Source organism: Hevea brasiliensis, chromosome 4, assembly GCF_030052815.1.
Source record: "Hevea brasiliensis isolate MT/VB/25A 57/8 chromosome 4, ASM3005281v1, whole genome shotgun sequence".
NCBI classification, from domain to species: Eukaryota; Viridiplantae; Streptophyta; class Magnoliopsida; order Malpighiales; family Euphorbiaceae; genus Hevea; species Hevea brasiliensis.
Genome location: NC_079496.1, coordinates 115,361,993 through 115,376,766, shown reverse-complemented (window position 1 = coordinate 115,376,766; position 14,774 = coordinate 115,361,993). Strand labels below are relative to the sequence as shown.

The window sequence follows — 14,774 nt, the reverse complement described above, 5'->3', positions numbered from 1 at the left end:
AAGAAAGCTGGAAGCTGCCTAAGAAAAAGGAAGATTAGAGTATAATACAATATCTTGGCCAGTATCAAGAAGTATGATTTGCAGACAGGTTCACATTTCACAACTATGGAATGCAGTAATTTTTCAAGCTGAATGCGAAATCACCCCCACCAAGCAGTAGCTTGACGCAGCAAAGAACGTGAAGTTCTCAACACAAACTGCATGAGGTGAACTCTTATAGTTGATAATGGAAATATCACCATCAAGCGTATTATGTCACAAAATTTAACTGATTTTAGACTAATCTTCTGTGTCGTACATGAAAAGTAATAGCACATTAGCAAAAACTCGTAAGTAGCATGCAGGCTTTGTAATCTTGCCTTTATGTACATCAGAAAACCTTCAAGAGAAAGAAGGTATCAAGGAAAAAACCTTCAACAGAATGAAGGAAACATGAAAAAGATTGCTACCAATTCTACACTAGACCTTCAGCAATGATCAGTGCTAGCAAACTGCTTACTCATTATATACCACGGCCTTCAGCAAGAAGTGAAAGGCAACCCAGTAAAAAATCAAAAAATGAAGAGCCCTATGCTAAAAATACTGAAGTTCAAAACTCTAAAAATGATATATCATCAGAAGATGAGTAATCTCAATGTGCACAAGCTATCACCAGTAGATGATCAATCTCACAGCACAGGTGTGTCGTCAAGGGCCTGCCTTCCTATTCCACTGACTGACCTGCCATTTTTTTTTTTTGGCTGTAAAAGTCAGAACTATCATCAGAAGATGATTAGTTACCGCATTGACATAAGAGTACGGACTTTTTTCTCTCTCTCTGCCTTCTTAGCACTAGCTGTTCTCTTCAGTTTCCGCAATTCCTCCATCACTTCTTTCTCAACTGTGTCAATTGAGTTCAAGAGCTTCTTTTGAGGTGTAAGAAAATCTGAATCTTCAGAGGATTGATTAGTAATATCAAGCAAAATTTTTGGAATTTTGCCGACTGTAGGAGGACATCGCTTCACTTGAAGACTTGGAATTGGAGACATGATAGTGTTACTGTGCTCGAGATGAGCAACTGATGATGGTTCAGATGAGTCAAGAACTCCATAAGCGTGCGGCACTGGGCTCTCAATTTCTTGGGCCCTGTCTGCTCCCAAACGTTCCCTTCTTTCAATTGCCTGGTCAAAAAGTTCCAGAATAAGATTAGAAGTATAAGGAACAGAATTGTAAATGCCCCTTGACAATACGTACCCCACCAATAAAAGACTTTGGATAGGATGAGCCATGACTCATGAGGGCTAATGAAGTCTCACAAAATTGAGAACTTGCATTGGCACTCGACAAACAGCTCATTTGGCTTGGGACTGACTTGAGCATCAGACTTGCTTCAAAAAAAGCATCAAAGTCCAGCAGTACTCATGCTCACTTTAGAAAACGTAACATACATGCGGAATAGATTTGATAAAAAAATAACAGAACAGATAAATCATTCTAAGCTTATCATTTCACTTCAAGAAAGGCATTACAGCCATTGCTATACTATTTTCAATCTAATTAGAATAAGTTCAAATACATGGCTCAAATAGCTACCAAAAACATAATAGCAAGCTACCATATCAAAAATTATGTAAGCTAAAATAAGAAAAAAAAAATATAAACAAATTTACAAACAGCAGAAAAAAATAAAACAATGGTTAGAGTGATATGAAAATGTAAAAGTGCCTTGAAAGTGTTAAAATAATTTAACTCAAGTTAAGGCTAGCCTCTCTATTAGACGATAAGAAAATGTTTTGTTATTGTCAAAACCAAGATAGTTTCAATTAGAGAAATCATACGTCATAACTATCAAACATCACCGATACAATTCTGCAGATTATCTGCAAATGGCTGGAATCGATATCTAAATTATAACATGCTGGAAATTAGCTTCCCTTACATGCAAAGTTTTTACTTTAGCATTAGATACAAAGACGAGCAGAATATCAAGATCAAAATGGTAGAACAAGCACAGAAAGGAAGACCTTAAACGGAAAGATTATATGACAGTTTGTCAATAAAGAATAATGATCAATTCAATCTAATAACAAAGTTGAACGATGTCAGATTTTCCCAGTGAGGTTTGTCAATCTCTCAGATCAAGGCCACACTCCAATGAAAAAAAAACTTGATTTGCAAAATTTTTATGATTGGTACCTGAGTATAAGGATCCGAAACATAGATATGACACAAAAGCAAAAGGTATTACTTAAAACTCCAACACAAACAGGATCACAGTCTAACACACTCATCTAGCAAAGTCAATAAAGGTTAAATTCAACACTAAATCAGGATGAAACTAGGCAATAATCACAATCAAGAAGAACTGTAACAAAATATTAGGTAGATTCATAACCAAATACGAGCTGGAAGTTAATCAACAATTTAAATACTTAAACACAAACGAAAGAAATCCCCCTGAAACTTATTCAACATCGCACAAGTTCCACAGTGTACCTAGAGTTTCAAAACAAAGTCAAAATAACATTATGAAGCCCAAAACTAAACTAAGAATGCAAATCAAATGGAAGATATGCTATAGATAATAGTCAGAGTAGAAGCAGAACATATAACCCTAATAAAGTCATAACTACTAAAGATTCATTATCTAAGCTTGCAATTTATATCAGATATACTTCATCCAAAACACCAAACTAGCAAATTAAGCCTAAAAAGTACCAAAGACCATTTAATGCAAAATAATCAAGACGAAAAAAACTAAAACAACTCAAAAGATAGAAGGTGAGCGTTACCCTGACAATTGCAGTGATATCTCGAAGAGGGGTTCTCGGGTACCAAGAAGGTAACGCACTGTTCGAGGCACGACCCCTTCCCCTGCTATTTCCCCGCCTTGCACTTCCAATTGGCGTGTTCTCTCTGCCTATTGCCGGCGTTCTGTAAATATTCCGGCCACGCCCAGTCTGGCCTCTTGGAGTGCCCAAACCGCCCCTTCCATGGCCAATAGGACTCATACCAACTGCTCCAGTACGGGTAGCTACCATTGGTGGACGAACCGGAGACCCAAACAGGGCTCTTTCGAGGTCAGGTTGGTCTTCATAAACTCCAAGAATCCCTGACCTTCTACGGGCAAATAAGGCAGCGATGTCAATGGCCCTCGACAATCTGTCTCTGGATTCCGGCATTTCTAATCCTTTCAACTTAGAGAATGATAAAAGAATATTAGATAAACCGGTGAAGAATCACAATCTTGAAAAATTCAATGTTCATAATTATATAAGGAAAACAACCCGAGAATCATTCTTAAAAGAAAATTAAAATTCAATGGTCATCACGGAAACCATCCCAATTTTCTCTGAAAAAGAATTTCTCGAGCAAACCAAATGACACACGCATCTAACTTAGAAATCTTCCAGGAAAATGTGAGGATCCTCTTTCTCTGTTTAGACCCAGAAGTTGTTTCATCAGGAAAATGAGAAAACCCCAATGACCCAGAAAAGAAAACAAAGGAAATCTAGTTTCCAGCTAACTAAATGCCACTAATAAATCTACAACAAAAACAGATTTAGAGGAATGAAGATCGAAGAACAAAGAAGAACAAGAGAAGGGTGCGATAATTACCTAGAAAAAAATTGGTTCTTGATTAGCAGCAGAGGGTGAAAGATGGAGTCTTTTCACTGCAAATGATAAAAGGAAGAAGAGGAAGAAGAGATTTTGGGAGCAGCCAGAAAAATGGGCAAATTTTCAAACTGAAATTTTGGGCGGTCTTATAGGGAATATCTGTGAGCTTGAAAATTCAAATTTTCTCCCAAGACCGCTCTGTTAGGGAGCCACAACGAAATTACTACTTTGCCCCTCACTTTGGATCTCTGCACTGCACCAAGGCCCGGCCCATTAGAGTTCTTTACCAACGCGAATTCTTTTTTAGTTTTTTTGAATTTGTTTATTAAAACTCCTTATAAATAGAAAATTATAAATAAATTAATAATTAATTTAATTTATAAATTAAAAAATATTTAAAATAAATTAAAAATCTTAATTAAAATATCATCCACTTATAACTTATCTATTTATTTTAAAATTATAGTTTATCCAAGTAAAAGATTATATTACCCTAATAATTTTATAAAATATTAATATTATCTCATTTTAGCAACAATAATACTCAATAATATATCATTTTTATTATTTTAACAAATTAAATTACTTTTAAATGATTTTTAATCAAACGTTTAAATTATTTAAAATTTAATTTTAAATAATTTTATTAAATAATTAATTATTTATTTTTAAAATTAATTTTTAAATTAAAAAATACATTTTAAATCAAAAGTTAAAAGAAACCAGTCAAACCAAACACCCTTTTAAAATTTCTAATTCTAAAATAGAAATTTTGACCCTTTTAATTCTTTAACTTGTAAATTCTAAAATGGGATGTACTAGTTTTAACGATCTCTACAACAAGAAGAACTAGACAAGTAAAATAAGATGCTCCACAGAAAGACATTACAAAAGAAAGTCCATTAAGAACAAATTATACAAGTAAAATTGCCAAAATTTCATTAAACTCAAATCAACAGTGCATAATCTAAGCCAAAGATGGCACTTTAGAAAACATTTTTGTATCAATCAACACTACTATTTGCTTCTCAACAAGGCCTGAGTTCAATTCCAATGCTGAGAAGGGTTTGAGCCGACTCCAGTGCCTTTTCACCTCCAAGCTCTAAGACCTTCTCGTCCATCAAATCTCCTTCTCTATCCACTGACCATTTGGCTGAAATCCTTTGACTAGATAAAGTTTTTGTTTTCTTGCAATGAGCACCATTTGATGTGGCGGCAGAGGAAATCAGACCAAGACTTTCTGAACCTTTTTGTTTCTTAGGTATTGGCATGTCATGGTCGTGTTTCCCTTCGTATGTTATTGTAGATGTTGTTGCATCATCTGTCGCCCTCTCAACATGCTTGCGGGCAGAGCATCCGGCAGATGTGCATCTATAATAACTCCTAACATTTTACCAAGAGGACAAGTGAATGTAAGAACAAGAATTGAGATTGAGTATGAATCGCAGCATATATCTATAAATCACCATGGCATGCACAGATATTCACAAGCGCATATACCATGGAAGTATGAGTAAGCAACCATACACAAAGCAATGCAATGGCTAAAAGCCCGGGTTGATATGTACGAGTACAACAGAAGAAGAATCCGTTGAAAGTTGAAATTATCCACTAAAAAATGTCAAATTAATATGAAAATTCACCTTATGTGAGAATTCCCCTTCACCATTTTCTGGCCATACTTGCGCCATCGGTAGCCATCACTTGAGATGCCCCCATCAGCAGTAGTATGCACAACAATCTTAATCTCCTTATTAGCTTCCAAGACAGGAGCTGAATATGCACTCCTATTTGTTGACCAATGATATGCATTTAAAGTCATAATTAAAATCAATGGAAGGTTTTAATTTTCAAGAGAATCAAACTATACAAAGGACATGCCTTTTTTTCAGCCTTGGTTCAGCACCATGCTTCTCCTGAACCTCAGCATTTGCAATTCCACAAGAACTATTTTTCTGGTGTTCTGCCCCACTTGAACAAAAATCAGAAAACAATAATCAAAATAAAATGATTTCATTAACAAAAAGCTTAAATGAAGACTATTTAAGAGGATCATGTTTTCCAAATAACTTACAATTTTTTTGAGTCCAGCTCATTACCATTATGCTCCTCAACCTTAATCCTAATATCGCCAGTAGAGCTACTGGAACTCTGTTGTTCAGATTCAGCAATATGCACGGATGACTGCCTGGTGTCTTCCCAGCAGACAGACATATCTGCACCATCGACCTTTTGAATAGAATCAACAATATTACTGCCTGCAGCAAGCTTAGAGGATGCTACAGACGCTCTTGAAACATTGCATTTATTTTGAGAGAGATCATGATTATGGTGACCTAGATAAACAATATCAATGATACGACTGGAATGATGACAGCGTTGAATCTTCTTCTTTGCATGGCAATTAGAAAACGCACACCTGTAGTAGCTTCGGGAACTACTAGAACTCTTCACCTGCTTTTGCCCATACTTCCTCCAGCTATACCCATCACTAGCAGGCGTCTCCCTAACAATATGGGAAAGACAGGTATTACAGTCAGCATTTTGCTGGTCTACTATTAGCCCAGAAGTTGGGATTACAGGAGCTGAATGCGGCAGAGATGTTGCAGCTGGAGCAAGAGGTGATATACCGGTAGAAGGATTTGCGCATTCAGCTTGAAGTTTCAACTTTGCTCCATCTTCTTTAGGCTTTTTGCTCACCACATTATCTTGTTGAGGTGTCTCATGTTGTCCCTGCAAAAAAAATATCACATTAAAGAGGTTTGTAACAGGTATTACAGTCACCTTGCCAAAAATTGCAAATAAAAATAACAGGAAAAAACTATATATGATATTCATATAAGAAAAATTTTCCCAATTTTAAAAGTGGATTTTCTATAATTTTGAAAGTTCTGTGCAATAACATGGTCACAAACTCATCAAGAAAATGATATATCGCTTCTAACCAAATGCAGGATCTACAACTGAAGCTACTTCCATACATTTTACGGCCTTGTGGAATGATAATAGGATTTCAGAAAACTATATCACAGAGCAGAAAAGGAAAATAAAAGAAAAAAATACAAATAGTTAAGATATGTTGGTATATGTCTCAAACATAAAACAGTGCTAAAATACATCCAAGTGCAGATGAGTAGATGAGTTCTTCACCCACTTAAGTTTGTTAGCATTAGTCCATAGAGCATGAATCATTCTATCTCTTATGTCTATCTAAAAAATTACTGGAAAGTACAAATTAAATGAATAAGAGGGACAAAACTTTGAAAAAAAAAAAATTCATTGTAAGCTTCCAGATACCCAAAATTAAAGAATAATTGAATTAGATTTATACTTGATTTTCTAAAAAAAACAATGAGTAATAGGACTGAAGATAAAAAGAAAGCTAACAGAAATTTCCAAATGCTATCTTCACTTCCTAACTATAGGGCAACAAAGATTTCAAACAAACTTGAAATCAATGGCTAAGCATACCCAGAAACCCCCTCTTCTTACCACCGTATCCGTACAAGTTGTACCAAATAGAAACAGCAAAAATAAGCAATTTAAAAAACCAACCCAAGAAACGAATAAATTCAAAACAAGTTCCAAGCACACATAGCTACAAGAGTTTCAAAAATCACAATAGTAAAGCAAAACAGTACCATTCAAACATGATAACAGAAAAATAATAAAATCCATACAAGCAGAAGAAGGAACCTGAAATCGAAAAGTAGAAGAATTGGTCGTCAAAACGCTTTTGAGTAGGTTGGAGAAGGAGGGGCAATCACAGACAGAGACATTCGAGTACGGGGCACGTGATTCCCCTTTACCTCCAGAACAGGACATGGTGAGAAAAGATAGAAAAAAAATGATGAAGAGAGAATTTTAGATGGATAGATGAGAAACGAAGGAGATGGGTATTTCAAAAGAAGTGTTCTTGACCCTGTTCCAGTTGGTGTACATGCTATGCTATGTTGGTTACGGCTAGAAGTAGTGAGAAGAAAGGAAAAGTTGTGACACCGAAGAAACAGAGGGAGTCAAAGGGAGAACATCTGAACCATGGCTCTTTTTGACTAATGTTGACCAGCTTATACATATAAATATAATTAAATACTATTAAAATTTAAATTAAGGCTTCATAATTAGAGATACTCTAAATTAAAATTATGAAATATTAATTACCCATATTAAAGTTTTTCACTCACTCAGGCACCCAATTAATTTAAAATTATTATATTATAAATTAATTATTAAATTTTTAAATATAAAAAAAAAATTTTAATTACTTGTTAGCCCAACAAAAACTTTACATTACCTCTCCTTTAATTGTGACCCAATGCTGCAGTTCTCGTGGCTGGCTCTGTTTCTGGAATGAAATCCTTCATCTTTCGAGAAAAAAAAAAATCAAGGCAATTTATTTATTTATTTATTTTAATTTCAATACAATAGTCAAATCCAATCAAATTCAAATTTGAAAGGAAAAAGAGCGTCAAAAGCTTATAAATTTAGTATTCTATCACATGAAATAAGAGAAGTAAATTCCACTGAAAAACATGCATATGCATTCAAGGCACTTAATAATTCATCTTCAATTCAATTCATAACTATTTATCAATCACGGTCAAACCATAATCAGGTCTAATCACTGCAAAACAGATAAGGGGGTAATTCAAAAAAACATTGTGACTTGAAACTACTGATCATAACACTGTACAGTACAGGCAACATAGTCACGAGAGTATACCAAATAAAACATGTACTAAGAAAGTTGCACAAGGCCGAAAACAATCATCAAAAAAACTTAGCACAAGATCAACATAGCCGAGTTTCAAACTTCAAATTTATGCCCATGCTGAAGAGCTCCTGGCACAATAACTTGGCCCCATAAGGTACATTAACCCTGACTATATCATCAACAGACTCACAAACTCGGCAGTAGGGACCCCTAATCTTGCGGCCACCAGGCACTCCCCGTTGAATCACATTTGCCACATTTTTGCATTTCTGGCAAATATGCATCTGTGAAGAATCACTGAGAGTAAAAAGACGCTCATGCAGGTTCGCAGATGCACCATGAGCTATAAGGCAGTCCCGCTCCATCTCACCAAACTTGATACCACCAAAACGCTTTCGGTCTGCAACTGGCTGTCTAGTGAGTGGGTGCACAGGCCCAGTGTTACGAAATTTTACTTTGTCTTCAGCCATGTGGATCAACCGCTGGTAGAAAGTTGGACCCATAAAAATGAGAGAACGAACCATTTCACCAGTTCGACCGTTGTAAACTCTCTCATTTCCCCATCTTGAAAATCCAGCTCTGTCATAATCCATAGAACAAATCATTCTGGTAATCATTTATAGAAAACAAGGACAGGAGCCACAATCTTTAAACTGCTCAAATATGGAAAATATTCTGAGGTTGTAAGCTCAAAATGTACCAAACTAAACCATGTAATCTGACAATGAACTATTGCAGGATCACATTGTGGTCACCAAAAGACATTTTTCGTTTCTACTTTTAATACAAGTCAGTTGAAACAAAAATCTAAAGAGCTATGATTTAAAAAATTTCACATTGCACAACAGTGAATATTATGACTTGAATCAGAGGAATTGTCACCTGTGAAGCTGGTCTGTGATTGCTTCAACAGACAGCGTGGAGAAAGGGGTGGCATATCTCAATGATCCACCACAGGCAATTCCCTTTCCCAAAGCAGCCTCTAAGAGTTGACCAGGAGTTTGTCGTGAAGGAAATGCATGTGGGTTTATAACAATATCAGGAACTATTCCCTGTATGGTGAAGGGGAAGTTCTCTTGAGACTCCAAAAAGCCCAGAACACCTTTTTGTCCATGCATGCTAGAGAACTTGTCTCCAAGACATGGAGAACGAACCTGCAGCAAAGATCCAGGAGTTCAACCAATGATTTAAGCAAAAGGCCAGACCATTAGAATATAATCTCACACCATGTGGATTTGTTTTTTTTTTTTTTTGGGTGTGTGTGCAGAGGTAAACATGCATGAATAAATAGTGCACGTGCATGTGTGCATACATAGGTATATCTATGATGTTTTCATATGCACTATTAGTGTAATCTTTTTCGCAAACGTACCTGTCTCAGAGACACCACAGCAAAATTCTTCCCCTCATCATTAGAAGACAATACAACTTTCTGGACCATGCCCCTCTCAGTGTGCTTTAATTTCATACTATGATCAACCCCAGATTCAGAACACCTCCCAATAACAATATCACCACTTTGTAGATTAGCTCCAATGAAAGGAAAACCATCATCATCAAGACTGTCAACACGTCCAAACTTACTCTGTATCTTCCCAAAATTCACAGGATCATCAAACTTTCGCCTCTTGTCTAATAGTTCTTTATTATCAACATCAGCCTTATAACTTCTGATATGTTCAGATCGAAACATACCACGCTCTAAAGAAGAGCGATTCATTACCAAGGAGTCCTCTTGATTGTAACCTAGATGAACATTGACTGCCACAATAGCATTCTGACCATTATATAACTCCGGTTTTGGCAGCATTCCATTATGACCTCGTTGGTATCCAGCTTTTCCAAGACAATCAGAAGTCACAGTCCTAAAAAGTGGCCTCTGGGGATAGTGCAATTGATGAGACAGCGTATCCACTCTGATGTTGGGATTTGTTGTGGAAAAACCTATAGCCTGCTGAGAATGTTTTTGAGCCTGGTATAGAACTCTTCTTGCATGGTCATGATTGGCAAAGGGAATGATCCCACAACTTAAACCCAATAAGAAGGACATGTCAAGTTCACAGTGTGTGTACTTCAGAGATTTCTTTCCATCAGCTCCCGCTAGAAGAAATTTAACTCCCCAGGCGGTGCTGCAATCCTCTTCCTCTTCTGTTCCAACAAATTCAACAATCCCCTTGTCGAGAAGAGAATGGAAAGTGTAATTTTCCCCTTTAAATGCTTTTATCTTAGTTAAATTCTTAACAACCAAAAGGGGACGTAAAATCCTTCCAGCATCAGAATATATGCGCACTTCTCTTTGCTGTTCATCTCTTTTGATTTCCACCTAACAGAAAACAACAAAAGAGACGTTAGGAAACCAACAAAATCTAGCACATAAAACAAAACCAGTGTATGTTGCTTTGTCAGGCTAGATGTTGGTTCCACCAAGTATAACACAACAAAATCGCTATAGCCTCAAAAGACCAAAATTATTAAAAAATTAAAAAGAGAACCTGTTGAGGCAACCTCTTCCTCTGCCGTAAATGTCTAAGCTCAGAAACAAATAAATGAGAATCTTCACAAACTCCAACCCATTCCCCATTCAGAAATACTCTAAACTTCCTGTCCAGTTTAGTATGGGTATCATCAACAAGTTTCTCCATTCCACAATCAAACAATTTGTCAACTAGAGGTTCTGATATGTTTGTGCTAACAAGTCCAGTGGCAGCCAAATTCTTTACAAGTCCACAGTTTTCACCATCCGGAGTAGAAAGAAAGCAAACCCTACCCCAGTGAGAAGGGTGCCTGCATGCAGTAGATTATATTAAGAAAAAGAAACTGCCATTGCCAAACATCTCATCTAACCTAAATAAGTGTAATTTTCTTGACAATCAAAGATGCATGTATTAGTGTGTGTGTGTGTGTGTGTGTGTGTGTGTCTATATATATATATATATATATATATTGATGATCTTACATCTCAACAAATGACACAAACTATCAACAGTTCTTACAATCATGAAGAGAAAAAAAAAAACGAACTCTTTTTACCAGTAACTGTTAGAAACTTAACCTTTTTGGTATAATCAACATTTCCAGGTATCAGCATATGAAGAGTTATTGATATCAATCGCTACTATGCATACAAATTGCACCAGCCTGCTTGCTAGTCAAATACATCTTGGCATTTTAATTGGCTCATGTTTTGCAACTGAACTTACCAAAAGAAATTAGAAGATAACCATCTCAACCCTCAATGAACTTAAAAATCATTCATCACATTAATCCACATGCTACTTCCACTCCGAAAATGACTGGATAAAGTGGGGAGAGAACAAATGATGAAAGGACCTTGTTCTGTCATTCATCGCATAGTATAAACCAGTGATTTCAAGATTCCAAGGCCACGGATATTATAATACACAGGGAAATTTTCAGTGACAAAATTAAAATTTTAGAAGGTAATACATATTAACTAGCAATCCCTGCCCTAGCAATGTGGCCCTGTTCAGAAATAGGTTAGCACAATAATCTGAGCACTATCAAGTATGGCAAGGTTGGAAATATAGTTAACCAATCAACCAAATAGAGTTTGGTTTTGGCTATAAAGTTGGTAATATTACACTGACATAATGCATCAAAACAAGAACTAAGTTTTAAGTTTATAACTTACGGGTATCTAGCATCTCCAACCTTCCCTGTGTACTGAACCTGCTGTCGTGTTTTCCGCAAATCGACCATTGTTTGTAATGGATTTGCACGCCCCAGATTTGCCACTACACCAGATATCCTTTCCATCCTCTTGAATGGATGTGACCATGCCCCAGTTGAGAATGCTCTCGATAGACCATTCGTGATTATAGAAGCATCCAAATAATGTTCAATTGGGCGCACATCACGATCTCCATAGAGGTCTTTCTGCAAAGCCTTGGCCATGCGCCTCCGTGCATGTGCAATGTGTACTTTTAACTCTCGCTCAAGCAACTCAGCAGCCAACTCAAATCTCTTGTTTCTAAAACTATCCCTGTTATCACATTTTCTTTGGCCACTATATGCCTGTAAAAGGCACTTTACCATATAACCTAGAAATCGGGCCTTTTGCCTAGGGCTATGGAGACTGGGAAACAAATACAAACTAACGAAATCTTCAGTTTCCTCTGGTGGAAATCTGGTTCCTTGTATTTGCTTAATAACATAATTCAGAGCAGTTCTCTCACTACGAAACCACTCACATTTCTCATCAGAATCATGAATTGAAGCGAAAAATATATTCATAATGCTGGCATTCTCTGTATTATAATCAATCAGATCTACAACTTCTTTGTCTGACCTGATTCCAAGGGCAAAAAACAATATCCATAAAGGGATCTCTGTTGACATGAAATATACAATAAGTCCTTTCTTTTCTCCTTTAATGCTGTCATCTTTAGAGAGCCCCACTAATCTAACAATTAATCTATTCCTTTTAATTTCAGACTTATATGCAACTGTCCAGCCCTGAGCATTTGAGATCCAAAGTCTCTTTAAACAAATTTGTTCTTGTGCAATAAAAACCTGCAATAAATAGAAGTTGGATATCATGATATTTGGGCAGGAAAAACGTTAAAAACAAATACTAATATGATCAATAACTTGCATAGCACATTCAATAAAGGCACAACACTTCAGTAAAAAAGAAGAATAAATGAAGAAATTGGAAACATAATAAACTAATACAGCAAGCTGCAAGTCCAGGCAAAAAGATTATTTAATTCAACCTCAATATAGAAAATAAGAATAGTAAGTGATTAACAGCAGATATGACCAAGGTCCAGCCATCCAAATCATTAATAGAAAATATTAAGTTCTTCCTAAGAATTCGCCATCTTGAATTCCAAGCTTCAAAGTTGGAAAGAGGACAAAGAAACACTTTAAACTCACCTTCTCTGCACCCTTGATCAAAAAATAACCTCCATGATCAAAATCACAATCACCTTTTTCAACTGTTTTCATCCAGCAAAGGTCAGACTTCACCATTACAGGCATCCTTCCAATTATGATATCTCTGTTATCAGTGCTTAGAACTACCTTGTCAACAAATTGATCTTTCCCAGTTTTAAACTTATCACTTCTAACAACTTTCTGAGTGTACACCTGAAATATTTGCAGAAAAATATCAGACATTGAAAACTCTTAATAAAAGGAGAAATCAATCTATGGCATTCTCCAAAAAAGTTTACAACTCATAGCCGTAAAATCCATCCCCAAAAATGTTCACACAGAATGAAAATACCATGATTGCACCCTTTAAACAGAAAAAGATATTTAAACTGGCAATGAACCACATCTTTATCTCTCAATCTCTAAATCAACAAAGAAACAATACAACCAATCAATAATTAAAACTGCGAGTCGCAAAATGGCCAGCATAATCATCATCGCTAGAAAAATTACTGAATTCAGCGAAACACAAATTTCAGCACTGAAATACATTTTACTCACCTCTACAGAAACATTCACTTTCATCCTGGATGAATACGTCATATTCTGAAGTCTCGCATGCCTGGGGAGCATATTGTGTTCAATACCATCCGAACCAGCCCAAAAGCTTGGTTTATCAAGGCTGACCTTCCCGAACCTAACTGAAGCATATCGCCATTCATTCTCTCCCTTCTTTGATGGGTCATATCCAGGCTCAACGATCAGCTCACCAAAAGAATCAAAGGCCTTCTGAAGACCATTGTGGATGAAGTCATTGTAGGAGTTAATCTGGTGACTAATAAGACCATACTCATTGAAGAACAAGGTCGCAGCCTTTTTACAGAAATCTTTTAGAAAACCTTCACCCAAATCGCGTAAGCTAGTGGTTAAGTCCATAAAGTCAACATCATCATCATCATCATCATCATCGTCGTCAAAATCTATCTCCATATCAAGTCCATTTGGGAGCTTCTCACCCTTACTACTCGTGCCTATGTCTTCTTCCATGGCATCCACTGACTCCCCCATTTAATTCAAATCTGTGAAGAATAACAAGCGCACACATACACGAATAATAAGCCCATCATTTCATTAACTTCGAACCCTAAGAAAGCTACACAAAATCTCACCCCCCCCCCCCCCCCCCCCAAAAAAAAAAAAAAAGAATCCATGTTAACTCAGACTCACGCCTAAAAACCATTAAAAAAATGAAATTTAATTCCCCCACAAAGCGAAAGTCATTAACAAGGATTAACAAACACCACTAAATTAGAATCAGAAACTTACAGTGACTAGAATAGAATGTAATTCCCAAAGGAGAGGAACCCACGAACCCTTATCGAAAAAAAATTTGAGGTTTTACAAGCGAATTTGAGGGCTTAAAAACCCTCGTGTTAACAATGCATGTAGAGATTCTAGGGTTTTGTTTTGATTTTATGCTCTTCTCTCAACACACAGGAAGTGTGAGCCACCGAGAAGAGGAGGAAAATTGCAGTCTCTGGTCTAGGGAAGTGAGGACTGTGTG

General features: G+C 36.4%; 3 protein-coding genes across 4 annotated transcripts; all 3 read right to left on the bottom strand.

Annotated features, from left to right (window-relative positions):
- Positions 1-316: 316 nt before the first annotated feature.
- On the bottom strand, positions 317-3,731 carry LOC110638645 (protein POLYCHOME). 2 transcript variants are annotated; one of them, XM_021789253.2, is made up of 3 exons: positions 3,598-3,731; positions 2,772-3,176; positions 317-1,160 (listed from the first exon to the last, which is right to left on the bottom strand). In XM_021789253.2, exons 2-3 carry the CDS (start codon positions 3,159-3,161, stop codon positions 777-779), a joined length of 774 nt encoding a protein of 257 aa, XP_021644945.2. In that variant the 5' UTR covers positions 3,162-3,176; positions 3,598-3,731; the 3' UTR covers positions 317-776. The 2 variants fall into 2 exon arrangements, with proteins under 2 accessions (XP_021644945.2, XP_021644946.2); XM_021789254.2 differs by having other exon boundaries at positions 2,772-3,415; positions 3,598-3,705.
- Positions 3,732-4,482: 751 nt separating this feature from the next.
- On the bottom strand, positions 4,483-7,656 carry LOC110638642 (probable WRKY transcription factor 32). Its single transcript, XM_021789251.2, has 5 exons — positions 7,294-7,656; positions 5,672-6,330; positions 5,479-5,568; positions 5,241-5,384; positions 4,483-4,980 (listed from the first exon to the last, which is right to left on the bottom strand). The coding sequence occupies exons 1-5, from the start codon at positions 7,420-7,422 to the stop codon at positions 4,626-4,628; spliced, it is 1,377 nt and encodes a 458-aa protein (XP_021644943.2). The 5' UTR covers positions 7,423-7,656; the 3' UTR covers positions 4,483-4,625.
- A 585-nt stretch (positions 7,657-8,241) lies between these two features.
- On the bottom strand, positions 8,242-14,774 carry LOC110638646 (DNA-directed RNA polymerases IV and V subunit 2). The gene is made up of 8 exons (XM_021789256.2): positions 14,537-14,774; positions 13,772-14,289; positions 13,211-13,423; positions 11,964-12,844; positions 10,804-11,095; positions 9,684-10,634; positions 9,194-9,465; positions 8,242-8,890 (listed from the first exon to the last, which is right to left on the bottom strand). The coding sequence occupies exons 2-8, from the start codon at positions 14,276-14,278 to the stop codon at positions 8,389-8,391; spliced, it is 3,618 nt and encodes a 1,205-aa protein (XP_021644948.2). The 5' UTR covers positions 14,279-14,289; positions 14,537-14,774; the 3' UTR covers positions 8,242-8,388.